The following is a 27871-nucleotide window of genomic DNA, read 5'->3' on the forward strand; positions in this document are numbered from 1 at the left end:
GTGGCACCCTCTTTGAGAAAAAAGGTCTTACTATTTTTAAGATCTCTTATTTACATGCACCTCATGGAAAAAGATTCTGCTTTTACAGGATACAGTACTACCATTGGGTAGACTTTCAACCTAAGTCCAGTCATCCCCGTGAGTTAATTCTTGGAGAAATGTGGTTTTACATACGTACACGCGGGACAACAGTAAGCCCAAGATGAGCAGGAAGACTATGAATTCCAATTAATTTGTAACTTTGTTGCCACAAAAACTCTTGGAGGCTTATCCTGATTTCTAACTGAAAAGTGTGGTTAACATACCCATGCAGAACTGTTTGAGAGGGTAACGTCTAGAACTCTCGAAGGCAGTGGCCCTCAGAGTGTGCTCTCAGGACGTGCAACATCAGCCTCACCTGGGGATGTATGAGAAACGCAAACGACTGGGCGTGTCCCAGGTCTACGGACTCAGAAACTCAGTGGTGGAGCCTGGTTGTGGGAGTTCTACTCAGCCCTCCTGCAGTCGGACATACACTCAAGTGGCACAACTGAGACCCACTGCCTAGATCGCACAAAGCGCTCTTACATTTCTGATATTGTCTGGACTTTCACAACAACTGTGTGAGACAAGCAGGGCCTGGGGAGTGCCCCTTTCAACAAATGGGGAGACTGAGGCCCAGAGAAGTCATCCGACTTACGTAAAGTGACAGAGCTGAGGAGTTGGGACAAATTAGTTTTAGTATCATGTAATGTGTAGGGCTAGGAAAAACCGGAGATCACTTAGCCAAGTGGGTTCATTATTTGGATGAGGCAAATAGAACCCAGAGAAGGCTCACAAACTGAAGAAGACAACACAGCATCATAATGGAAAGCTCGTTCTCCACCAAACCCTCCATCTGAGCTGTGAGACCCTGATAGTTAACTACCTCCCAAAGAGTCACTTTTTATTCCCCTGAGGCTCAGGTGAGAAGTACTTAGTTTGGGACCTACTAGGCATTTCACACACACACAAAAATTTGCACAGGTGACTAAGTACACTACCGTCATCGTTAAACAAAAAGAGACCTTTGACAAGACAACAGGATAAGAAGCCTAAGGATGCTGGTGAGAGAGACTAAAGGAATGGGGAGCGGACCTTAATCTGACCAGAGAAGAAATGAATAAATGATGGAGAGAAAGTAAAAGAATCAAAGGACTTGAGGACTCAATGAGGTTGAAAAGTTGGTGCAGTCATGGAGAAACCGAGAGAAGCTGAAGAAGTAGCAACAGCAGCCAGTGACGGTCAAGAGGTATTGAGCGGTTCGGGGTGACAGGATGTGGCCATGGGAAATGGCCGAAGTGGAGTGGAAACAGGGCTCCCTGGTGTGATGGAGAGAAGTGAAATGAGACATCAGGGTGTAGGAAGGATTGTCTACTGGGGTAAACAACAGGACTTATGGTCACATAGGGATGGCAGAAATGAGAAGACCATAAGCTTAGTGCCGAGTTCTTCTCTAACGCAGACCAACAGAGAAGCCAACCGACGATAGCATTGTTGAGGGTCACGCACCACAGAAGAAGCAGAGTTCTAAGTGAATACAGAAGCCTGGTGACCTATGGGCAGCAACAAGGAGGGGCAAGAACGTCAACGCTACCCTCCTAATGGTGTGGGAAGATGAGCAGCCTCTAACCAAAGGGCTGCAGGGAAACGGTGTGCTCAGGAGGAACCGTGAAGAGCCTGAGTATGGAAGAAAGTGCACCAAGCTCAGGAGAGTTTCAAAGAACAGGAGCAAGGGTTTGGGATGAAGAGGAAGAATGGGGAATCAAGCCAGGCGAGAAGAGATACACAACGCAGCTCCAACACCTCTTCTGGGAAGTCTACAATCAGAACTACTCACCTTCTCATGGAGATGAAAATCCTGTCCCATGACCCCATTTAGCCCCAAACTGCACTTCAATATTAAACAGCTTGTTCAACTGAAACTTAATCCTGTGCAGCTACACACCTAAGTTACCCACCTCACCACAAAATTTTATTTATTTTGTTCTACAGTTTTGGGGACCTCACCCTTCCAGTTTAAGGTAGTGATTTCTACAGAGCTCTTTAACTACCTAGGATGTAATCACCTTCAAACCTGAAGAGTGGGTAGTGAGTTAAGAGTTACCATCACCATGTCACCAATAAAGAAACACAGAAGTGAAGTGACTTTCCCAGGGCTAGAAAACAAACAGAGCCAGCCCTGAGAAGATGCCTAAATGACTTATGAGAATGGTTCTCAAGGACCCAGTCAATATTCCGGGCTGTTCGCAGAAGGCCTAGAAAGCAGGGAGGGGCCACACTGGTTCTGTCCTGGGCCAATGAATAGAGGGCTGCAGAGAGAAACCACTTATTCTTATTAAATTATCCCTGAACGCTCAACCCTCTGCTACCTGAAAATCTGGTGAGACCAAAACAAATTGAACCCTTGCCCCTTGGCTTCAGATCTAGGTATGAGGAGCCACCCACAGCCAAAGGACATGGGAAACAGCACAGATCAAATCTTCCTGTGTGCCAGGCACTGTGCTAGCACACAGCACACTCAATTTGTTCAATACTCACAACACCTCTGAAGGCAAGCATTATGAACTCCAACTTGAGGCATCACCCGAGGCGCAGAAAGGTGGAGAAACTTGCCCAAGGGCTGGACATGGTGCTCTGTGCACGGCACCAGGAGGCCTCAAAGATGAAAACCAATACCTAGCGTCTTACTGAAGGAAACCATGGCTAAGCCCTGGTCCCACAGCCCCACCTCCTGCCGTGTCATCTGGGGGCCTACCAGAGGGACCATTTGAGCTGACCCTGTGCCCATCCCCAAGCTACATCCCATTATTACACATTCACTTAATACCAAGGCACCCGGGAGATTCCTCCCAGGTTACATCCTACCCCCAATGCTGGAGAATTGCATGGGTAGGTGGTCTCTGAGACATGTTTGTCCCACCTCAGCAGTCCATATATCACAACAAGTTAAGCCTCAGGCAATACCACTCAGTCTTCCTCTAATTACTCTGCAACTTTAACAAGTAATGGGGGAGGGGCTACTGAAATTAAAATAGGGGAAAGTTGAAGCAGCTTGCAAATGTACACATTAACAAATATCTTATATAACTTTAATGTTGGAATCCACACATAAAAAGCTGTTAAGAAATGCGTGTGTGTATGTGTGTGTGTATATATATACATGCACACACACATACACACACATAGATTTATTTTTAAAAAGAGAACTGTGGAACAGCTAGAACACTAAAATCATCCTTTCATGATAAATTCCAGGGCATATTCATAACAGGAGTCAGACAGATTTTGTTTTCTACCACATAGTTCTATAAAAATAAACTGCCATCACAACATCCCTGTGGTCGTAAAAGGCCATATTTGCCTGCAGTTAAATCCAACAGCAGCTGCTCTATGGAAAAAGACGGCCCAATAATTGGCTTCTTTCACCTCTGTTAATCACGGACAAAAGTGTCATTCAGTTTCAAAATGGACAAAATGCTCCAATGGATGGTCAGCTAGCTGAGCCAATGGGGTGGAATAACAATAACCCTGTAGCATTTTCCTTTTTCCTTTTGTTTGGTCTTTCAAAGCCCTTAATTAAGACCTGTACAAAGCACCCCCACAGGCTTTTTTCAATGAGGCATTACACGCCTGTTTTCTTGTATTTAAAGAAAAAAAATAGCAGGGATTTTCTGAAACACATTAAACAGAATACACAATTTCCATTTATTTGCAACTGAAATACTGTTAAAATTTTAGAGCTTAAATATTATCATCAGTAACAAAGCAAGTTCTTTCCATTTCAGGCTGGGGGGGGGGGTGGAGGGTGAATGAGGGGCTGCAGAGGGAGGTGGGGAAAGAGGGAGCTGGAGGAGGAGCAGAGCGCCAACTTGAAGTGTAGAGGAACCGTGTCTCCAGAAATAACAGTTAGCAGACATAATTTAGAAAGATCCAGATCGGGCTCCTAAACTTTCAATAGCTTGACATCTACACACTGAAAGAAACAGCAACACTCATGAGAGTTTCTTAAACCAAACAACTAGGCAACTGAGACAAAGAGTAGCACAAGCTGGAACTGAATCAGCTTCTTACACACTCCTTCAAAAAAATCACACAGAAAAAGATAAAGTATTTTTACAATTAAGCAATCTCTGTAAGAACTTTGTACAGTTCTGTAACTGATTTCTGCCTCTATTTTTTTTTCTATCTTGGCCTTAACAAAGCTTCATATAATTACAGTGGATAAGAATCAGAATGTCTAGCTTTAAAAATATCCATAGCCTAATCGACTTTTCATTATTCAATTTTCTTCTTGCACAACTTAAAAAAGGCTGTTGTGTTCACTTTTAAACGCTCTGAAACTTAATCTTTCCGGGGTTTAGACTGTTCTGAAAATACCTAGTTCTGCCCATAATTTGTTCTCTTCCCTCCCCCTCTCGCAAATATCCTGAGTGACAGCTTAATGTGACAGCTTTCTTGCCACAATTCACCCAAGGGGAGTGGCAGGTAGGGTTCTCCGGAACAAATACCTAACAAAGCCATCATTCTGGGCAGTTACTTCCAAACTGTCAATCCAATCCATCAAGGGGAATGTGCTCCACTATTCTCTTGTAAATGTGCTTATTTCAGACGAGGCAGAACTCGGGCAGCTGCCCCAGGAAGACTAAATGACCCAGCTCAAATGTCACCTCTGGCTGCAGGGCTCCCAACTCTCCAAGGCAGAGCAAGTTCCTCTGCTCTCTGCTCCCACAGCCTTTGTTCGTCCTCCTCGCAGCACTCCCACACTATTTTATTTGTGTTTACGTCTGTCTTCTCCAGCAAACCGGATCACCCACGGATGCCTGTGAGCTGGCGTGGCAGAAGGGAGGAGGGCACAGGCTCTGGGTAAGACTCCTTGGGTTCAAGTCCCGGTTAGACATGATAAAACATATGACCTTGGACATGTTATTTTCCACTTTGGCGTTCTCAGCTTTAAACGAGGTTAAAGAACAGCTTTCTCCTACAGTTGTTGTGACGATCCAGAAATAACACAAATGCAAAGCTCTTCCCACAATGTCTGGCACCCACCAAGAGCTTGATCAATGTTAAGACACAAAGCATGGTCCCTATCTTCCCTTCTCCCGTCAAAGACAGCAGCATAGCTGGGAGGATAATAGGCTATGCTCATGGCAAGATAATTTACTAATAAAATGTCAACAGTTAAAATATAAAATACAATTTATAAAGGCAATCTTTCCATGTCCTTCAATTTATCCAACATTTAAGAACATGTTACGTGCAAGTCAGATATAGGCAAGGTAGGAGTTAAGGAGATGCTGAGTGAGACTTGACTCCTGCCCTCAGAGAGCTTAGGAGCTATTCCAAGCCCGAGGCATCTGGAAATATATGTCTATTGTCTTAATGGCTGATGTTATGCTTTCACAATATATTTGACTAATGTGCATTTTCTCAACAGCATATTAAATCATCAAACATTTAAAAGATTTATGTACCACCAGTGTGTCTCATTTCACCAAGAGAAGAGAAAGTAAGAAAGTTTAGGATGTTCTAGTTCATATACTTCAATGAACCCTACTCTTCTTACTAATGCTCCACATTAACAGAGCACGTGCATTGGTTCCAGGTCTACGGCCTGGGTCCCGTGATAACAGTTATTGCTCTCTGAAGCACTGTAAAAGTCAAAACCGCTTATGCATGAAATTAAAAGATTTCAGGTCATGAACAAATGCGCAGCAAAGTCATTTTGTTTCCATGATGCTGTTTTCAAAGACTTTATCATTAAATACAGGAGCACTTGCTTAAACGTAGCAATTTTTGTCAGATCTACTTTAATGAAATCATTACTAATTTAAAACCATTATTAAATTAAATCATCCAGAGTTTACTTGTTCTTTAGTTGAAAAGAATGTTACAGAAACAAAACGACTTTGCTACACATTTGTTCATGACTCAAATTCTTTTGTCATAAAATACTAAGTAACAACAGACTAGCAGAAATTAGCTCCTTAAACCAAGCCCCAGAGCAAGGCGCCCTCCTTCCTCTCCTCTCACTGGACCAGACCACCAACTAGCTTCCTTCCCACACTCACTCGGGGGAATTTCAAATTCAAATCAAACAAAATAAAAACACACCATCATAAATTTTGGTTGCTTTCCTTATTTTTCCATGGAAGTATACAAATGGAGGGGGGGAAATTCACCTAGTTGATCATATCTAACTATCCTAAGCTAACTAAGCTATAATAATAAGTCAAACTGTCAAGAGTCTTATTATCTTCATCCAAGGGAAAGTGGTACCCATCATCTTAACACTGTCCAGATATTTACCGGCTATCTGTAAAATAATCAATGCCTACTTAAATATAATGAATCCTTAAAACATCCCTGAGAGTTTAGAAAGGATAATCATAAATTTATTATAGTATCACAATAACTAACGTTTAACAGAAATCTATTTCAATCACTGTGTGAAATTTTGAAAATATCCTTTATGAGCAAAATTCTGTTACTTGAGATGTTACTTACAGAAATCAAATGGCAAACATCCGTAGTGTGCTGAATACTTTAAACTCTAGGAACTACATTACAGGAGAGCTTCGACTGTTTCTGCTGTGCTTTCTGACCAAATCTTTAACAATCGGAACTACTTTACCTACAACTCTTCAGCAAGTGTTCCTTCCATTTCGTATATCAGTAAAATAAGTTGGTTCTCCCCAAAACTGATAATTTAGGGCAAGACATTTGTTTTGTAAGCATGGAATTTGAAAGGTGGAACCTGGCCACATAAAACATTTTCCTTAAGAACATTTTTAATTAGTGGGACAAATGTGATATTCAACTTTCTGACAGCATGGCTGTACCCAGAACAAGACTGGCATATGAGTATTTTTACTGCAGAAGATCCGATTACTCTGTGATGCCATTGTTATTCTAGACCTTCTCTGAGAGAAGTGGAGCAGTTAATATTGTTTAAGGATAGGAGACGGGATGGAATGTTGGAGCTGAGTGACAGAGGCCTCAGGAGGAAAGCTCTACAACTTTGCTGCCCCCAGTAAACCGACATTAAACAAGCCTCGTAAATTGTCTACAGAGACGTGGGCATATGACTCTACTCGAAACAAAGCCCTGGGTAGAATTAATATTTTCAATTACTCCTGGCAGAATATTTTCAATTCCTCATGGAAAATAGACACTTTCAATTCCACAAACTTCCACTTGGAAAGTGAAACAGAACTTCCCATAATGTTGCTCCTGTGAAGTGAAAAAATACTCTCACGGAAAATTTTGCTCTCATCTGTTCCTTGCTTCGGGGCTTTGGATGCAGCTACATCCATATTAAAAACTAAAGAAAATAAAACAAAGACATCTCTTTGCCAACCCTGCCTAAACTTCTCAGCCAGTCTGATCTCACGTTGACAGTGACACATCTCATAACAATGTCGTCTGTATTGTAACTGTGACTGCCTTATGAAAACACTTCTTAAAAATAAAGGTTTTTTTTTTTAAGAGGCTAATCTTATTTGCAAAGTTGGCACAACTGTTCACGTAAAACAAGGAAATGCGAAATTGAAGAACGGCCCACAGGAGAGTGATTCAGGGCCACCGAGACGTGAACTTTCCTCCCGCACCGTCAGACAAATGCATCACAGCACTCCTCTCCGACGAAGACGATCTCCCTCCCAGGGACACTGCTCAAGAACCGAGGCCTCAGTTCCTCTGACAAAGGGGTAAATTATGGTCCACAGACAGCTCTAGGCACTACCGAGCTTGGAATTGCTTACTGAGCAACCATGTTGTTGCAAACAAACCAAAAGCTTAAGAGGCTAAAGGGCACTGGAGGCAATTATTAGAAGGAAATTTCTCACTAGGCCAGAGAGGAATAATTAAGTCTTTGCATGGTAAATCACATCAGTGGGGTTAACAATGAAGTAATCAAGTGTAAACGGTGACAAAGCCCATCTATAGGACTCAGCAAAGGAAATTAAGGTTGTGGGTAATCTAGACTATTGTTGCTTAAATACCACAAAAATTAGTCCCTAAAACTTCATTCATTTTATCCTCTCTTTATACAAATGTGTGTGCTTTTTGTGGGAGGCAAGAAATTGGTTAATCCAGCAATTAAGGCAAATATACTGAATCATCAGAAGTAAAACACCACTCAGCTACAAATTCACAGGCAGAGATCCAACATCTTTCCCATACGCCTGAGACTGTACCAGGCGCTCGGTAAGGAAACCCCTCCATAATAGGAGGTGCAGATGGGTTTCATTCAAATAGATGGCTAAAACCATTTAAATGATAAACCTAATGCATACTTTACACATTACACTTTCTGTGTTGCAGGACATAGAAGAGAATTCACACGCACGCACACACAAACAGGGAGGATGTGGGGAGGGAAGCTGGGGAGAAAGATGGGAGATACACAAAATCTCCCAACAACTGCACAAAAGCAATTAAAAGTGGTTCTGCTCTAAGGGAGCAAAACAGTGCTGAGCTGAGAGTAAAAAGGCCTACATTCAGACTTAGGTTCTCCAACCTCAAGTTATCATCTCACCTCAGAGACTTTTGGGTTCCTCATCTTATTGACGGAGTGAGGCCAAGACTAAGATTTCTCAAGACTCTAAAGTGATCTAGTGTACTTGTTGTTGTTGTTATTTGAAATAATTTAAGACCCACCAGAAGTTGCAAAATAAATAGTACAGAGAGTTTTCCTATGCACTCTTTACCTGGCTTTTCCCAGTGGCAACATCTTACTTAACTAAACACATCAGCTAAACCAGGAAATTCACTTTGGTACAACTATTAACTCAACTACAGACCTGACTCAGATTTCACTACTTTTTACATGCACTCACTTTTTGAATCACACATATGCATTCTTGGAATCACCACTACCATCACGAGAAGGAACGAACTGCTCCATCACCACAAAAATCATGGGCATATTACTCTACTTGAAACAAAGCCCTGGGTGGAATTAATACTTTCAATTCACCCTGGCAGAATATTTTCAATTCCTTGCAGAAAATAGACACCTTCAATTCCAGACATCCACTTGGAAAATGAAACAGAACTTCCTATAATGTCGTTGCTGTGAAATAAAAACATACTCAAGGAAAACTTTGCCTTCGTCTCCATTCCTTGCATTAGGTCTCTAGATGCAACTACACCTATATTAAAAACTAAACAAAATAAGAGAGACATCTGTTTGCTATCACTGCTCCATCATGTCCTCCTGCTATCCTTTTAGTCACACTGTGCTCCCATCTCCAACCCTAGCAACCCCTGGCCTGTTCTCCATCACTATAATTGTGTTCTTTCTGGAGTGTTTTAAATAGAACCACACAACATATATAACCTCTTGAGATTGGCTTCTTCACTCAGCATCACTCACCCTGAAGATCTACCCATGTTTTGCATCTATCAACAGTTCGTTCTTTAATTGCTGTGTACTATTCCACTGTATTGATAAACCAGTTTATTACAGCATATTGATTTTATTCTTTCTTTGTTTTCGCAAAGTTATCATGATGGGATAGGGAGGAACTTTTAAAATCTTCTGCTGTTGCTTAAGATGGATTCATATTCCAACAGATACAGACTGATCGTCTCAATCAGTAACTATCTTACTCAATCATTCAAGGCTTTCCTGACTACTCTACTCAAGAAGTGAGCATCCTTCATCCTGCTTTACTCTTCTTGACAGTACTTAATGTTACCTGACCTTATACGTGTATTGTGTTTAGTTTTTTACTGTCTACTGCCACCTCTACTCCCACCATCTCCTGCCAGGTAAGTAACATGAGGGCAGGGATACTGTCAGATATCATCAGCTATCTTTGTCTCCAGCACCAAGAACAGTTCCTAACCCTGAGAGCACTTAATAAATATATGTTGAACAAATTAATTTTTTAAGTGCTGACATTATCTCAGTAAGTAATTATTACTTTCACATTGAAAGACTACTGATTCCATGAATAATTAGACAAATATTAGTAGCTCTCAAAAAATAAATTATTTGCATGAAACTTTTTGATGCATCTCCACAAAACAACTATCTCCTACAATTTCAACACAGTACCGGGCCCATGAAAGACAGGACCAAAAGGAAGAAGCTCAAGAAATCTTGCTATCTGACAAGCATAAGCCACAAGCAACACAAGTCAAAATCTTATTAAATACTGAAAGTTTACATAGTTAAAGAAAAGACCATCTATTCTGATAACGAGATTCCTTCTGCTTTGTTTTGTCTTTGACATACTCTGGAGGACTACCAATAGTTTGGGCCAAGGCACACAACTAAACGTAACTGGATTTCTTCCCTGTTCAACGGAGAATTTGAGCCAGATCAACTGTTTACTACTAGTTCTTAACAGAGGAGGATGGAGGAGGCAAGGTCTGAAAAACATTAGCAAGAATTTGGGGCTATGATGTATGCAGTTGAAAGGTTTAGAAAATAATAAACAGATGTCAGGTCTATTAACATATAAATGTAAATATACGTCCTTGGGGAAAACGGACTTTTTGTTTCCTCAAGGGAAAGACCTTGCCTCTTTGATGAGGGGCCATAACACACACAAGTTTTAGGACTACTCACCAGATGGCCTTTAGGATTTTAGGATCTAGATGAGTCCCAACCTACATTCTCAGGAGCTGAGAACACTTCAAGCAGAGGACAGAACAGATTTAACCTCTTCAGAACTAACTCCTCACCTGTAAAATGAGCAGCTCACGATATCCAGCACACGCAAGCTGGACGAATGCCTCCATCGAGGAGGAGCACTAACGCACAGTCATACCACCCACTCAACCAACAACCCGCTCTGGAAAACCAAGGTCCAGCACCCCACGTACCAAGCCTCATTTATGACCCATGAGCCTTCACCGCCTGTGATTTCTCCAGCTCCCAAATGGAGGGAATCACAGCACGCTGGGAGTATTAAACAGATAACGCATGCAAAACACCTCACAGGATGCCTGGGACTCACTAACATTTATTACTTTTAGCACCTAAGTTAATAACAAGACGATAATGATGGTTTATCTGAATGGCAAGACAGACCGTCAAGAAGCTCTTCATGACGAAAAATGCAACATCAATGAAATAAAAAAGCAAAGCGCTTCCAGGAGAAGACAGCCGTTAGAGTTGCCAAGCAAATGACTGTCCAGGATGGGGCTGGCTTTCACGGGTACATTCAAAATCAAAATGTTCAATCCCAAACAGCCCTGCTGCTAAAGGAAAGAACGCACAGATGCAAACAGGAACCCGGCCAGTCCGTAAAACATTAACAGCTTAATAAACATCAGCTCACACAGTCAACACGCACAGTGTTCGAGTCAACTAGAGAGACCGACTAAATTAATACCAAGTTGACTAAATGAAATGCCTTGGGGGGAAAAAAGGCTCATGAGTGATTCACGTTTATGCTGACTTCCCTCTAAAAACATCTTCAACAGGAGAGGCAGGAAATTCCAGGGAGTGAAGGGGGCAGCTATATGGAAACCATCACACTGCACACTTGGCTTTTTAACGTACTTCAGGGTTTGGTTTAAAGACGCGCATTCAGAAACATGCTCCTGAAGGAACAGAACAGTGTGTAGCAGGCTCACGGCTCTGACTTTCACAGACCATCTAAGTGAATTCCACAAGAAAAAGCCAAAATGCACACGACTGACACTGTCTGGACACAGACAAACACTATTAACGGAGAAAATGACGTGAAAGCTTTTAAATGAAGATGTGCAAAAAGCAAGGAGACTAAGCGAGAGATACTTTATAAAAATTCTGCTGTGAAGAAAAGATAACTCCATTTTACACAGTAAATACTTCTGATATAAGTTCCTCCTAAATCAAGTCAGCCTCCCGCTGGACGTATGTATGGAGACGTGGGTATGCTTTATTTTCACTTCTGAGGGTTTTTTTCCCCATAATAACTTGTAGCTTCTCACCATTTCGTTTCCCATTTTACCTTTCCTCTTCTGCTAAACTCTGTCAACTATCTAAGTAAACCACAGGACGGACAAAAATGGACACCTGAGCCTCATAGACACCCACCCCCCTGCTAACTGTGGGCCACCTGGGCAGGTGACCGCATCCATTTCAATCTCCGTCTGCTCAGCTATAAAATAGGAACCGCGCCACCACGAATGGGGGCCGGGCGGTGGGGGTGTACACCGCAGAAATCAAGAGTTAACACGAGGGACAGGCCTAGGACACAAAGTGGGCCCAGCAATTCCTCATCAAGTTTCCATTTTTTTAATCAGACTTTCCAAACGTGGATACACTAATAATTCAAAGTTTTTTCACTGTCAGCAAAATGCTCCATATTGGGTCATTCCTCGGGGGTCTCACAATAACTGCCAGGACCAGAAAGGGAGCTAACAGTCTACCCTTTTAGAAGTACAGACATTTAAACAAAATCAGCTTCAACAGCTTTTGCTAATACTACATATGCATCATGCTAAACGTATATATTGAGGCTATAAGGGATTCGTGACATCAAACCTCACTACAGCTCTAAGACATTAAAATCTAGACCAACATTTCTTATTAACACATACTTAGGACCCAAGATCTCACTCCTAGGTATTTATATTTATTGACACAAGTGAAATGAAAACCTATGTTCATATAAAAACCTCTATGTGAATATTTATATTGGCTTTATTTGTAATTGCCAAAAAGTGGAAACAAGGCGAATATCCCTCAACTGGGGAACGGAAGAACAAAGTGTGGCCCATCCGTATAATGGAATACTCCTCAGCAACAAAAAGGACTATTACATACAGATACACAACAACATGGCAGACTCTCAGATGCTTTATGATAGGTGAAAGAAGCCAGGCACAAGACTTCACTCTGTTTCATTCAATTTATATGACAATCTGGTAAATGCAAAACAATACAAAATAAGAGACCCAAGTCAAAAATAGATGTTCAGTTGCTAGAGACTAGGAGTGGGGAGAGGGGCTGACTACAAAGGGCACGGGGTGGGGGGGATGGGAATGGTCTAGGGCTTCACAGTGATGGTGGTGACAAAAACTCACAGAACTGTACGCTAAAAAGCACGACTTTAAAGACTGGTAGGTTTAGAGGAGTTTTCCCTGTGAACTCACAGGTAAGAGGGTCAGTTAAGCAGTCAGGAAAGAAAGAAGATGGAATATCCAAGATTAAACTACAGATGGTCGCTGACTTACGACGGTTCAACTTAGGATTTCTTGACTTTACGATGGTGCGAAAGCGATACGCATTCAGTAGAAACCGTACTGGGAAAGCTGAATTTTGATCTTTTCCCAGGCTAGTGATACGTGGTACAATCCTCTCTCACGATGCTGGGCCAGGGCAGCGAGCACCGCTCCCAGTCAGCCACGCAGTCACGAGGGTGAGCAACCAAGACTCTTACAGCCATCCTGTTTTCACTTTCAGCACCGTATTCAATCAATTACATGAGACATTCAACACTTCATTATAAAATGGGCTTTGCGTTAGATGATTTTGCCCAACTGTAGGCTAATGTCAGTGTTCTCAGCACCTTTGCAGTAGGCGAGGCCAAGCTATGATGTTCGGTAGGTTAGGCGCGTTAAATGCATTTTCGGCTTACGATATTGTCAACTTATGATGGGTTTATCAGGAAATAACCCCATCGTTAAGTCGAGGAAGATGTGCAGTTATTTTAGGATAAAAATATGGAGGCACAAAAAACAGGAGGGGAGGGAACCTCAAATAGACTCATTTGTAAAGGACCATAAAACTGAAACTTTTTAAAATGTAACCTTCCAAGAGCCAACAAATTTGAACGAAATCTATTATCCTCAAGAACTGCAAAAGGAACTACTCTTATGAGAAAACGTGAAAGGCGGTAATTTCCACTAGCACATTGCTTTGCAGATAATGTTCAGTAACGATACCAATAACCATCAGAAATACCTTCTAGATGACATCTATATATAAACGTAAATATCTGGCTATATCTGGGATAAAACAAGAGCTCACTTCCTTTTCGATAAATCACCAACTCCCGTCAAAACCAGCCTGCATGCCTAGGAGACAATGAAACTAGAAATTCAGGCTGGGGTAACTTGAGTTGGAAAGGACCCTGATGAAATGGATGTCATTATGTCCTTAGCCAAAGTCATGAATCTTCTCATCTTTGGATGTCATAGGGCTTTTTTTTTCTCCTTCTGGAAGGCCACCTCAGCCACGGTGGTGTCAAGGGCAAATTCTTTTTTTTTTTTTTTTGAGGAAGATTAGCCCTGAGCTAACATCTACTGCCAATCTTCCTCTTTTTGCTGAGGAAGACTGGCCCTGAGCTAACATCCGTGCCCATCTTCCTCTACTTTATATATGGGACGCCTGCCACAACATGGCTTGCCGAGCAGTGCCATGTCCACACCTGGGATCCGAACCGGTGAACCCCGGTCCGCAAAAGCGGAATGTGCAAACTTAACTGCTATGCCACCCGGCCGGCCCCAATGGCAAATTCTTTTAACATAGAAGACAACCTGAAAAAAACAGCAATTGATTTACCCCTCTTTCCACGCACTTGTCCCCCTCCTGCCATACATGCTGACAGGCCTCCACACTGTGGATTCAGATGCACAAAGCAAAGCCGTTAACGCTGGCTGAAGCGAAACCGCATCCCCAAGTAGAAGGCTGGTACTGTGCACGAGAAACCTTCACAGGTCAATGCAGCAGTGCTGGGCCAGCATGAGAAGAATCTCTTTCTAGGCACTGACAAGAAGACAAACAGAAAGGCGGGCAGTCCTCAAGGCATGTTCTATCAGGAATCAAGCATCCTCCTTCCCAACTTGCGTATCCATCAAATACAGACCACATATCAAACCTGCATACACATGTCCTGCATACACATACACACACACACACACACACACAACTCCCTTTGGTGAAATATATGATTAAGTAGGAAACCCCACCATGGAAGCAGGTCATACAAACTTAATCCAAACTGCTATTAGAAATTGATTTATCCAAAACACGAGATTTCCTTTCCACAAAATGTAATGGGGCTTTGGGAAACACAGTTTGATTGCTAACAGCAGAGGCTGTGGTTAGCAGACAAACTTGCCAATCTACCATGAAGTATGAAGCCTTCTGCTGCATGCCCTCCCAGCCCCAGACTGTTCGCAAAGGACAGCAATGAAATATCCCATATGTTTTCTTTGTCAGTGACATGGCTATTGAAAGCAGGGCCACAGGAGTTTGCCTGCTGTGGGACTGGGTGAAGCCATTCATGTGTAACCAGGCAGATGTCAAGATGGTAATGGGAAAAACATCTCAAACATTTTTTTTTTTTTTCTAAAGAAAGAGACCCAGGGTGAAAAATGCACAACTGTATTGGAAACGCTCGGCCAGTCTAAACGGCTTGTGAGCACTGCTGCATACGTTAGCCACTGCTCCGGCTGTATAATTCATTCTCAGATCAAGTCTGAATCAAAACCCGGAAAAGTTTTTAAAGTTTCTAAGAAAGACTTAACTGTACTTAACAAGAATGCCATAACTTTTTAGAAATATGAAAGCTTTTAAAGAAAGGATTTTAGTTCTAAAATTACTTTTTAGATACTAAGCTTTTCTTTAGCCACAAAACACGAGCATTAGTCCCAAATGCAAAAAAGAATACACAGGTATCCAATAACCAGTAAAATATCTTTTCCAAAATACTTAGAAAAATTTCTCCTATGATCTGCATATTTCTAGAAACAGTGAGATGAAGAAACAAGAACACAGCTAAACTGTCAGTCCTGAGTAACTCTCACCCATCCCCAACATGGAAAGTCACCAGAAAAACTACAGTGGGCACACACTGGCATGAGGCTCCCAACGAGTGAAGCATTGTTTAATGCACTTCCTCAGTGTTCCAAAGTCTAAAGGGAGAAAATTAGTACAGTGGTACCCCCTTATCCGCGATTTCAGTTACCTGCGGTCAACCTCAGTCCAAAAACATTAAATGGAAAATTCCGGAAATAAATAATTCATAAGTTTTAAATTGCACGTCACTGTGAGCAGCGTGATGAAATCACGTGCTGTTCCATCCCATCCCACCTGGGGCGTGGCTCATCCCTCTGTCCAGTGGATCCACGCTGTGGACACCATTGGCCAGTTAGTCACTTAGCAGCCTGTCTTGGTTATCAGATGGACTGTGAGGGTAGCACAGGACTTGTGTTCAAATTACTCTTATTTTACTTAACAACGGCTCCACAGCACAAGAATCCTGATGCCGGCAATTCACATATGCCAAAGAGAAGTTGTTGTTAATCTCTTACTGTGCCTAATTTATAAAAGAAACTTTATCATAGGTATGTATGTATAGGAAAAACATAGTGTCTATGGGGTTCAGTACTACCCATGGTTTCAGGCATCCACTGGAACGTAGCCCCTTGGATAAGCAGGGACTATTAAGCGTATCTAAAGATCATGCTGACACTGTCGAAGGTCACATGCCTGTCTGCTGTGAGGACAAACACTGACCAGCCATCTCAGGAAAGCAGTGCCAAGTCAGAGACTGAGGCCAGGCAACACAATGTCCCTCGAGCTCTTTCCTCCAGAGAAACTGGAACTCTCACCAGCCGGCTTTTGTGTCAGAAGGGAGCAGCACTGCCTATAAGCAAGTCCCCTGATAAACGCACAGGCATACTCCTTCCCACCAGGACCGTGAGTCCCTGAATGGAGGACATGCCGACAGCAGCCTTCTCTCTCCACCAGCACAGCAGCTCACCCGGGCAGTCCACAGCGGACTTTGAACATGATGTACATCCAAAGAGCCAGAGAAATGGGGTTCAGAATTTTAAATTGCAAAGTGTTAACACACATACACAACTGCTTAACCACTCCCAGGAGAAATGACAACAAATTGGGTCCTCACTGTCACTCAAATAGGTCATGCTGAAGGATTTGCTACGTGTGACCCTCAAAGATAAAGACGTTACCTCGTTTTGCTGATGGAAAAGCCAACATCCAAAGTGGTTGAGTGACATGCCCAAGCCCACAGACTTAGGAGCTCAGGAGTCTTGATTCCTGTCACATTCTCAAAAACAAAACCCTTCTTAAAGGCCTGTTTACAAAAATATACCTATAAAAAGAAGACTGGAGAGTAGATAGTGACATAAAAAGCTGGAGTCCATGACCATGCACTCAAAATGACCTTGGAGAAAACAGAAGGCCAACAAGAAAATTTTTCTTTGTTACAAAGATAGGAAAATATTAAGATTTAAAAAAAAAACTAATCAAATGAGATGAACTAGCAGAAGTAGCACAAAAAGGATGAAAACCGGGATTACGATAAACTGCTAAATATCAGTTAGTAAACCCATAATGTGTAATTTTTAAAACATGATACTATTTGAGGTGTATTAAATCCATTTAATGTTCCCTTCTTACCTCTGATCAAATTACACATACGAGAATTCTGTATATGCTTCAGTTTATGTGAGATAAAAAGAGCTTGAAGAGGACCTAAATGGCAATTAGCACATCTGGAAAATGCAAAGACTGGATTAATTTAGTGCCTAAAACAGACGAGCACATGAATGGTCCTGAAGAACATTAAGAAACCTAAAGGTTAGTCAACGCTGTTTGTGTCCTCTTCCCTCGCCTCCGGAAAGAGTTGACAGGCTTTAGAATCCCCGAGTTCCTGAGCTGTAAGCTATTCATGGGACAGTGCTCTCATCGTGGAGAACTCTCCTGCAGGAGAGCAGACGCTGATGGCTTCCACACCCGGGAAGGGTGACAATCTGGAACAGAGTGGCAACCACGAGTCTCCTCTCTCCTGAGAAAATCTAGTCTGCCAAGCCCTCCCCCTACTATCCATATAGCTTCTCCAAGGGCCTCTATGCATGCTCTTACCCCCTAGGAAAACAAGAAAAATCTAGAAGGCAATCAACATTATAGCTCAATATCTAGAGTTTCGGAGAAAAGATGGCCACCTTGGAAGCACACCTCCTATCCTGCTCCTCCAAAAGGAGAAATGTGAAGAGAGTAAGACTTAGAACATCCATCAACCTTCCGAGGAAAACAGCCCTGATCAAGCTCTTCGGGGAAGTTTCTATGTCACCACTTGTACTAAATTACTCTGTGGTTTACTCAGCGCCACATGCGGGCACCTCCCAGCCGGAGGGGAGCGGAGCGCTGAGACCTGAGCCATCCTAGGCACATTCCTCAGCCATGCCTCGCACAGCTCCAAGGTGAAGTTGCCATCTCCCTGCCAAATTTATGTCACTCTTCTTAGGAAGGAAAATTTCCCCAAATAAAACTTTAAAAATATATGGCAATGCAGAGAATCTAATGCATGATTTTTCTGGATATCAGGTCCTAAAATCTGATTCAAATATCAAAAATATTTTGTTGTCAGAGTGCATTAAGATGATCACTCTTTCAGGGCCGGCTCCATGGCCGAGTGGTTAAGTTCGCGTGCTCTGCTGTGGTGGCCCAGGGTTCGGATCCTGGGCGTGGACAGGGCACTGCTCATCAGGCCACATTGAGGCGGTGTCCCACATCCCACAACTAGAAAGACGTGCAACTAGGATATACAACTGTGTACAGGAGGGATTTGGGGAGATAAAGCAGAAAAAAAAAAAAAAGATTGGCAACAGTTGTTAGCCCAGGTGCCAATCTTTTAAAAAAAAAAAAATGATCACTCTTTCAATGGTCAACTTTGTATTTAAAACTTTGCTAAAAAAAAAAAAAAGGCTACATTCTCGTAGGGTAAAAATAGAGGAAAAAAACTAGCTAAAGGGGCTTACACAACCTTTTCTTATCTTGATTCAGAATTCTTAACTAGAAATTAAAGATGAAGGATAAAGGGTCATTAATTATCTTGTAACATATTAGATATGCTTCCTCCCCACGTCTTCTCACTGGCACAGACAGCGGACCAGTCTGGGAGCAGAACGTATACCCAGTCTGGGCCCAGCTGCCTCCCAAAATATCTATGGTTTACATTTCCTTACAAGGATATTCTTATATTCTAATGGGCCCGCAGACTGCCACAGTGGGGCAGTTCAATGCTCTCCCCTAAGATCTTTCAGTACAGAAAAGCTACAAAAATACATTTTAAAACAAATGTTCATTTCTTAGACCTACAGTATTAGAAGGACATTCCAGAACCTCCATCACTTGCATCTAAAATAAGAGAAGCATTGGGACCAGCCCAGTGGCGCAGTGGTTAAGTGCACACCTTCCACTTTGGCATCCCAGGGTTCGCCGGTTCGGATCCCGGGAGCGGACATGGCCCCACTTGGCAAAAAGCCATGGTGTGGTAGGAGTCCCACGCATAAAATAGAGGAAGATAGGCATGGATGTTAGCTCAGGGCCAGGCTTCCTCAGTAAAAAGAGGAAGACTGGCAATAGTTAGCTCAGGGCTGATCTTCCTCAAAAAGATAAATAAATAAAATAAAATAAGAGAAGCATAGTGCCAAATCTTACTGCAGAGAGGGAGGACGCGGTGTGCTTTCCTGACAACTAAAACACGTAATGGTGTCAAAAGGTATTTAGAGACGAAAAACCACCACCCCAAACATTCAGATTTAATCACTTGTACATGACACAGAATACTTCAGTACATTTTAACAATCTTGCTAAAAATAGTCCCAGCCATCCACATAGTTTCATAGCAAATATTTGTTCACGCTTGGGTGAACCCAGAGCGTACTAACTTTTACATCTTGCTATTTAAAGGGGGTCTCTGAGCACCAACGTGCTAAAGTCTTCAGAAAGTTGAGAAGTTATTAAATGTACAAGAACCATAAAATCATGATTGTCTCCTGTTCTGACTGATTTCTAAACTCAACTTTGAACTCACCCGATTTCAGACAACAGAGCTGATACCTGGCCTATAGTTTGACCATCAAGCGCTTAAAGATAAAAGAAATGTCAAGAAAGGCAGACAAATCAGCCATTGTGTAAGAGTCCTGACTGGCTAAAGGCGCTAGATTTTTTTTCTTCACTGACAGAATTTAAAATTAGAGCATTTTATTATCTGCAATGAAGCTTTAAAAAAACTGTCCTTCACTGAGCAAAGTTGGTGGGGGAGGAAAAAGTTGCCCATTCTCTTATATAGATAGGAAAACAAGCTTTTCACATTGCCAAAAATTTGAAGGCTGCACCAAGCAGTTAAAGAGCAAGCTGGATAACATGTTTCTAAAGCCAAAACCTTGAGATCTAGTTTAAAAGATTAAAAGAGCAAAGCTGTCTTATCAAGAACATTCTAAGTCGTATGAGTTACATTTTTCAGAGTTAAGGGCACATTTGGCAGGGTTTAACTTTTCTCCCAGGTATACCAACAAATATCATGCTTTTGCGGAAAATTTCTGTCTCTTTTCGAGAGAAAAAGTGAAAGACAGGCTTAGAAAAAGTTCAATGAGTCACTGAAGGATGCTCACAACTTTACTTGCTTAATATTTTACACAGATTCAGAGAAATTCAAAGCCGTGAGAGACATCAGCCATCATCTACTCCAATATCCATTATTTGCTGATAAGAAAAATGGGAATAAAAGACACAACCAGGGAGACCAGAAACCAAAATCCAAACTTGCAGGCTGTCAGTACTTCCACTATTACAAAGATGACTAAAATATGAATTTGAGAGAGAGACTGACAGAGGCCAAGAAAATGCCTAAACTTGCCTGGATCCACCTACTAGCACAGAACTTTGATCTTCCCTAAGAGATTAAATTGTCAAATGTTACCTTACACTTCTAATGTGAGGAGCCAAGTGCCTGGACATTAAATGCTTGTGATGCCATAACTGTCATTAGCATTTAGTCCAACTAGAAATCATAAAATATTAGTGGTCACCACAAGCCTTAAGGAGCCCAGAATGAGAGAATCACAGGTCCAAGTCCTGAATACTGCTCAGACCACACCCAGCACAAGGCTGCCCTGGGAGGCAGTGAGTTCCCCACTCAATGGAAATACTCCAGGAGAGTTGGACAATTGGAAACGTTTCCTGGGTAGGAGAGAGATTCCATGATTTAGACACCAACATGTCACTTCATGCAACAGAAAGGATCCTAGAAATGCATAAAAAAACAAAATCAAGTTAAATAGAAAGAAAATTCTTGGCAGTAAGAGTTGTTTACTTCCTTGTTTTACAGGTGAAGAAACCAAGGCCCTCCAGGGTTAAGCATGTCACCCACTCAAGGTCGCTCAAGATTTATTGGCAGATCTGGAAACCGCTCTCCAAATTCCCAGCAGAATGTTCTTTCTGTTCTTGGTATTTAAAGAGAACCCAATGGTTCACTAGTTTGTAAAATAAAGGATCTATACTTAAAGATGTTCATATGGTGGCTTTGTTTAGCCCAAGTTCACCTGTAGGTGAGACTAATACATCTCTAGGAAGGCACACTACACAAACCAGGCTAATGTCGAAATTTACAGACAGCAAATCAGAAATCAAGAGATAGCAAAATCTACCATCAGAAAAGGTATAAACAGTTAGCCACTGACTACTGACCTGCCAGGGAATACAGTTGGCGAAAACATAAGAAAATATTTTCAAATGATACTATTAAAAGAAGAAAGGTGTTCAGTGCAGTGAAAAAATACACCTCAGGGAAGAATCTGAGATGATGCTTCCAAAAGGAGGAGTAAAAGCAACACATTATTTTTAAAAACACTTCAAAGTCCCTCAGGTACCATCATCATTCCACATAGAAAGCTCGATAACCCGCTGGTGTACAGCATACGCACACTGTGCAGGTTGGAGAGATTATGACTAATTATATGGAAGTGAGGACGTTGAGTAACTTTTTGTACAGTATCCAAATTACTAAAACTGAGTGATTTTATTTTCCAAGTGCTAAGCCATAGCCACAGGAAACAAGCAGGGCTGTTCTCCCCCAGCAAAGCGCCTTAGCTAGTCGTGCATCCTGCAGAAAGTCTCCATGGCAAATTTCCTAACACACACTTCTAAAGACAAAGAACGCCTCCTCCAAGCGAGCGGTAACAAATAGGCTTGTGCAACTTCAACTAGCAACGTATTCTGCTACTCCTGGGATCTTTTTATGAGAAGATTGTAAACATTGTTGCCACCTTGCCATCCTAAAATTAAGAATTATAAAATCATAGAACTTCTGGAAGCTACAAGCAGCCTTAGATATAATTAGCGAATCCAATTACTTCATTTTTCAGATGAGGAGACTGTCACACAAAACAAAGTAGAATCACTTGCCCAAGGCCACACAATTACTTGGTGGCATGGTAAAGACTATGATGAAAGGTTCAGACCCACCACTGTCTCCACAACTCATCATCTTAATACCTGTGCACCAGGTATAATGGAGGATGTGGAAATCTGTGCTCCAGGTCTACAGGTCTCAGACTTTGTGGCAGTAACACCCAAACCAGAGGACAGATGTGCATAATCCCCTCCCTTTCTCCCCTAGTCAGGAATCATGGAACATGGGTGATTAAGGGTGACCTTATCACCACTAATATAGGAATAACCTTCAATCCTTTTCCTAAAATAAACTTTGGAATTTTAATACTAGTAAGTAAGATTACTTCCTTTAAAACACCCCCAGGTGAACTGTGACAAGCCAGTGCATTGTGACAAAGCACTGAGAACTGCTGTTGCAAAACATAAATAATCCCTACAGGTGCAGCAAATGGTGTGAACATGGGAATCCCGTCAACAACACTGAGGGTTGCAGCTGACTCTGCCCCCAGACTCCGAGAAGGCAGCTTCCAGCAGGAAACAGACACTGGTCGCCTGAACAAGTTGAAACGAGCCTGAAGGAGAAGCGGCAGGTACTCTTCCTCTGGGGCCTCCTCGGCTCTGGACAAAGACCCGAGGCTGAGAACGCTGAATCTGGCGATCCTGCGTGGGAAAGACGGCTGAGCAGGAGCCCCAGCTCTGCCCCTCGCTGTGGGCTCAAGTCCTTATTTACTTGCGACAACATTTTTAAGTGCCTCCTATGTACCAGGCTCTGTGGACTCCAAGCTGAGTAAAATAAATCCCTGCCCGGTCAGTCCTGGGGTCGCCAAAGTGGGATGCGGACACCACAGGGGGAGATGAAAGCACTATACTCCACCGAGGAATGAGAATATAAAAGAATTTTGGGTAATAACTACAGTCTCACCTTTTCAACTTCTGTTTTGGTGCTTGCAATTTTACGTGTATCTCAATAGGGCTTGGTGCACGTGCTCCAGAAATTAGGAAGAGGTGAACAAGTTTGGGGACCCCAGATCCGGTGCCTAGGGGTGACCACAGCTCATGAAGACTGGGATGGGACAGCAGATCAGAAGTACTTGGGAAAAGACCCCAAGGGATCCCAAATCAATGGGAGAGTGCACACCGCAGCACCTGCCCCTCCTCAACAGGGCTTTTCAGAATCACTGGACTAGCTGATTCCCCAAAATGCAAATATACTGCCCTTGAAATGCCCTTGAGATGGGGTCACCATATAATATACACTTTTGAGGGAGAAATGAAGAGTATTCGGGTGAAATAAGTAGTTATCAGGATGTAGGATCACTCTATCTACAGGTCATGAATGGATGAAGAAAAGAGAGCACACTCGCTCACCACAGCAGCTCAGAAAGTGCTAGGATGATGCTAGTTCAGGCAATCTACCCTGGACCGCTGCCAGGTATTTTTCTGTCTCCCAAGTCATGGAGAGTAACTTCCGTAAGGCTCAAAGGCGACAATGTAACATTTCACCACCTTGGGTGAGTTCTGAGGGAAGATGCCTGCCAGAGAGAAGCTGCTCTCATAAAAATGAGGTATTTCTTTGTGGTTTCAGGTACTGATGTAAAACAGCCCTTTTCCTTATAGGGCAAGTCTACTCATTCAAACTCAAGGAGTGTGCTAAAGAAGGTCTTTACAACTGGTCAAAACTGTAAAATCATGCTTTTCGAGAGGCTTGAGACATTTCAGGTAAAGGCACCTCTCCTGTATGAATCCCCTCAAAGAAACAGGGCTTGGGGAAACAAACAGCCCACCCCCTCGGCCCTGCCTTGCTCCCTCCATCCTCCCCACGCCCAGGTCAGGTCCCTGGACAAACCACTCTTCACTGCAAAGCTAACTTTGTTCAGTGAAAGTTAAATTTCACCATACTGAAGGAAAATGACTTCAAACACATATCTAACCCTCAATACAGGGGAAAAAACAGGAGGGAGGCTGGAGGCCAAAGAATGAGACAGGGTCCAAGGCAACAGGCCTCAGGACTCAGTAAAAACCCGTGGCAGAGAGCAAGCAGAACACCTCCCACCAGGCACCTGGAAACACGGCCGCGCTCTGGCCTGCACAGAAAGGATTTCTTCCCGAGGCCTGGGCTCCTCCACAACTGTCCGGTCCTCGGAGGTCCCCTTCAGCAGTATAAGGTAAAAGGCCCTTCCCTTCACCCAGGCCTCTCAGAATCCCCTCCTCTCTCAAGCAGCCTTTCCCTGCTTCTGATTTAACCCAGCAGAAGCACGAAGACAGCGAGGGACACAAGCCCTGCCCGGAGTCACCCTGTGCTTTCTTTCCCTATGGGTGGCCTCTGCCAACACCACCTCCAGCACCTATTTCAGATTCCCCTCCTTTTCGGAGGGGAACGTCTAAAGCTGCCCAGGTCCCCGTTTGAGGAGGGAGGTTTTCGAAGTCAGCACCATCTCAGCGATCTTCCCAGCCGCAGGCAGCTCGGAAGAGAAGTTCTGCCGGTCGAGTCCCGCAGAGCCCCGCGGCCCCGTGGGGACCGGGCAGAGCAGGCGCTCCGGGGCCGTGCTTTCCCCCAACGCGCCGCACCCGGCTCAGCGGGCCTTCGTCAAGGGCCTCCTGGCCAAGGAGAGTATTTTCCCCAGGAGAGACCTGCCATGTCCCCTCCCTCCCCCTGCTCTGCGGCCCGGCCCCTGCGCCTCCAGAAGCCCGGGCGCTCGCGGGGGAGCCCAGAGTGGCACCGCACCGGGGGCCAAGACGAAGGCGGGTCGCCCTGCCCGCGGCGCAGGTGTTTCTTGTCCGCGCAGGCTGGAGGCCAGCAGGCTCCGGGCGCTCCCCACGAACGCCGGCTCGGCCAGGTCCCGGCGCTCCGGCCGCGGAGCAGGGCCCGAGGGAGCAGGGCAGGTCGCGGGAAAGGCGGCCGGGGCGAGCCTTCCCAGGTGCCTCCCTCCTCCCGGTCCAGGACGTGCGTGGTGGGGGCGGGGGGGGGCGGGAAGTGGGGGAAAGAGAGCTGCCCGCGGCTCGGACCGCCCCGGCCAAGTCCGGGGAGCCGCGGGCGGGAGCGAGGCAGCACCCCGGCGGCCGGCACCCCTCCCCGGGCCCCGGGGCCGGCCCCGGCCCCGCGCCCCCCCGCGCCCCCCGGCCCCCGGCCCGGCCGCACTCACAGCGCTTGCGTGAAGGCGCTGAGCCCCTCGGGCACGGCCGTGAGCCCCTTGCCGGAGCAGTCCACCCGACGGTCGCCGTCGCAGCTGCAGGGCGGCGCGCAAGGCGGAGGCGCCGCGCCGCTGGGCTCGGCCGCGCCGCGCAGCCCCAGGGCGAGCAGGCAGAGCAGCGGCAGCGGGCCCGGCATGGCTGCGCGCTCTCGGCGGCCTCCGCGGCCCTCGACGCCCCCGCCCCGGGGCCGGCCGGCTGGGCGGGGGCGCTGCTCGCGGCGGCGGCGGGGGGCTCGGGCCTCAGCAGGCGGCGGCGGCGGCGGCGCGGGGACGCGGCGCTCCCGAGAGTCGCCCTCGCCGCCGCTCCATGGAGCGCAGAGGCAGCCCGCTCGCGGCGGCTCAGGCCCGCCGGCCCGGCCGGGCGCGGCTGCGGGGGCCGCGCGCCGCCATCGCCCCGCCTCGCTCCGGCCTCCACGCGCCGCTCTCAAGGTTGCGGGGCGCAGCGCTCGGCCATGCCGGCCCGCGCCCAGCCCGCCGCCCGCGCCCCGACCCGGGCTCTGGCTCGCTCTCTCGCCGCTCGCCTCCCCGCTCCTTTCCCTTCTACGGTTGCACGTTCGGGATCCCAGGCCCTCGGCCGCCGGGGTATGCAAATCACTTAGGTACATGCAAAACTAACCCTGCTCCCGGAGCGCCATTGGCCCGGGGAGGTCTCGAGCTCATTACTATGCAAGGAGGGGAGCCGCCATTGGCCAAGGGTAAGAACCAAGGGGGCGTGTTTATCGGGCGTGAGTGACAAGGTGGTGGTGGTGGTGGTGGTGGTGGTGGTTCAAGGCAAAATCCCTGACTTGGCTCGATTTGGGTGGCAGGTTGCGGATTGAAGGTGGAAGGATCTGAAGATGAGAGTCTGATTTTTCCCTCCCCCACCCATCTTCTTCCTCTGCAGAAACTGGATCTCCTAAATTGGATGGCCTGAGAAGTAGAACTTGCCTCCAGCGTTCGGTTGAGTTTCAAATGACTCTCCACTGTTCAAAGGGCGAGGGCTTTGGGAGCTGTGCAAACGGAAAAAAGATTTGGAAGAGGAGGGAGAAAGTCTCCCTTAATCTGACATGAATATTTAGGTTTTTAGCTCTACGTTAGTTTAAAACATCTTCTCCCACAAGCCTCCACTTCCCCTGAGATCTGTATACCTATCTTGATAGGCGCTTGGTAGTTAGGTCTTAGCAATTAACCCTCCTGGTGACGGCATTTCGGACTGCTTGCTCACATACTTTAAAATCCTAAAACACGGGAATCTAGTAAGGGTCAAAGGGGTTGGTGTTTCTGAACACTGGACGATTTCTCCAGACAACAAAACATTTGAGTACTAGGTGACTACCCTCGAGAAGCCGGCAGCGCCTTCGGTGTTAGGTAACTGTCAGCACTCCTTCCTCCTCTGGACTCTCGTGGCTTAACAAACCCCACAGAACCGTTCTTCGTACCAAACACTGCTTTACGGCCAGCTCCTTTCTTGCTTTCTACTATGCCTTGTTTTACTCTATATTAGAGACATTTTTCAAGAATATTTTAAGGCAGACAGGTTAAAAATGTCCCTATCATAAAGTTGACTACTCCTGTCATCTAAGCGAAAATAAAGAAAATGGAAACAAGTTGAAGCAGACGTAAGAAGTTTAACATAAAACCTTTCTATCTTCTTTGCATTCAGGAGCTTATCTTTAAAAATAATGTCCAGTTGGGCACATGACTAACATACAGTAAATTTATTTACATGCTAGAGGATCAGTAAAAACAGATATGCCTTGACTTCAAGTTTTGGGAATGACATATTTCCTCTAATTGCAGGTCTCAAAGAGAACTTTCAGATGTATGGACAACCCTCTGGCTTTGGAGATAAGAAATCTGAAGCTCTCAGACACTGCCCTCTGCCCAAGACCATCACAGAGCAACGCCTGGGCCCCTGGGTCCCTCGCTCTGGAGCCCCTGGAGCCTTCCTTGAATTGGCTTCCTTCCACTGTCTAAATAATTTCCATTATTTCCTGGCAACTCTCATGAGCAAGTGAAGTGAGGAAAAATTGTAAATTTGATGTCTTTAATTGGTTCCTTTGAGACCTCTCTTTCAGAACAACACTGAAAGATGACAATTTCTCTTGCCAAGATATCACTTTCTTCTGATGTTTTTAAATAACAATTATATGTTATATTGATTGATTTTATTTTGCCCAAATAACTCATTTCCTTTGTTATAAAGTAGTGGTTTTTAAACTTTAGTAAGCGTAAGAATCACATGCAAAGCTTGATTAAAAATGCGAAGTGATTGAATAGGCCCGGGTGGAACCCAGGAATCAGCATTTTGATGCACATGATGTGAAAGTGATACAGTTGGCCCGTGAACCATACTTGGAGAACTTTATTCTTTGCTTCCAAGGAATAAGATCTTAGGGCCGGCAACTTAGGTGAAAGGAGAGCTTCAGATTTGGAGAAAGGAGAGATGTAGATTTTATTGAAGAATACCTTCCTGTTATCTATCAGATGAAGAAGGTAAGAAAGGAGGATTCAAATTTGCAGC

The 27871-nt window shown here is 44.5% G+C and overlaps 1 protein-coding gene across 1 annotated transcript in view; it reads right to left on the minus strand.

The window, feature by feature from the left end:
* Positions 1 to 25928, minus strand: part of LGR4 (leucine rich repeat containing G protein-coupled receptor 4) — a 95139-nt gene extending 69211 nt beyond the window's left edge. The window contains exon 1 of the mRNA XM_023646195.2: positions 25321 to 25928. Within this exon, the coding sequence (XP_023501963.1) occupies positions 25321 to 25505 (185 nt within the window). The 5' untranslated portion in view covers positions 25506 to 25928. The remainder of the gene's footprint in view (positions 1 to 25320) is intronic.
* Between the last annotated feature and the right edge of the window lie 1943 nt (positions 25929 to 27871).

The sequence above is a fragment of the Equus caballus genome, chromosome 7 (genome assembly GCF_041296265.1).
Source record: "Equus caballus isolate H_3958 breed thoroughbred chromosome 7, TB-T2T, whole genome shotgun sequence".
Taxonomy (NCBI): Eukaryota; Metazoa; Chordata; class Mammalia; order Perissodactyla; family Equidae; genus Equus; species Equus caballus.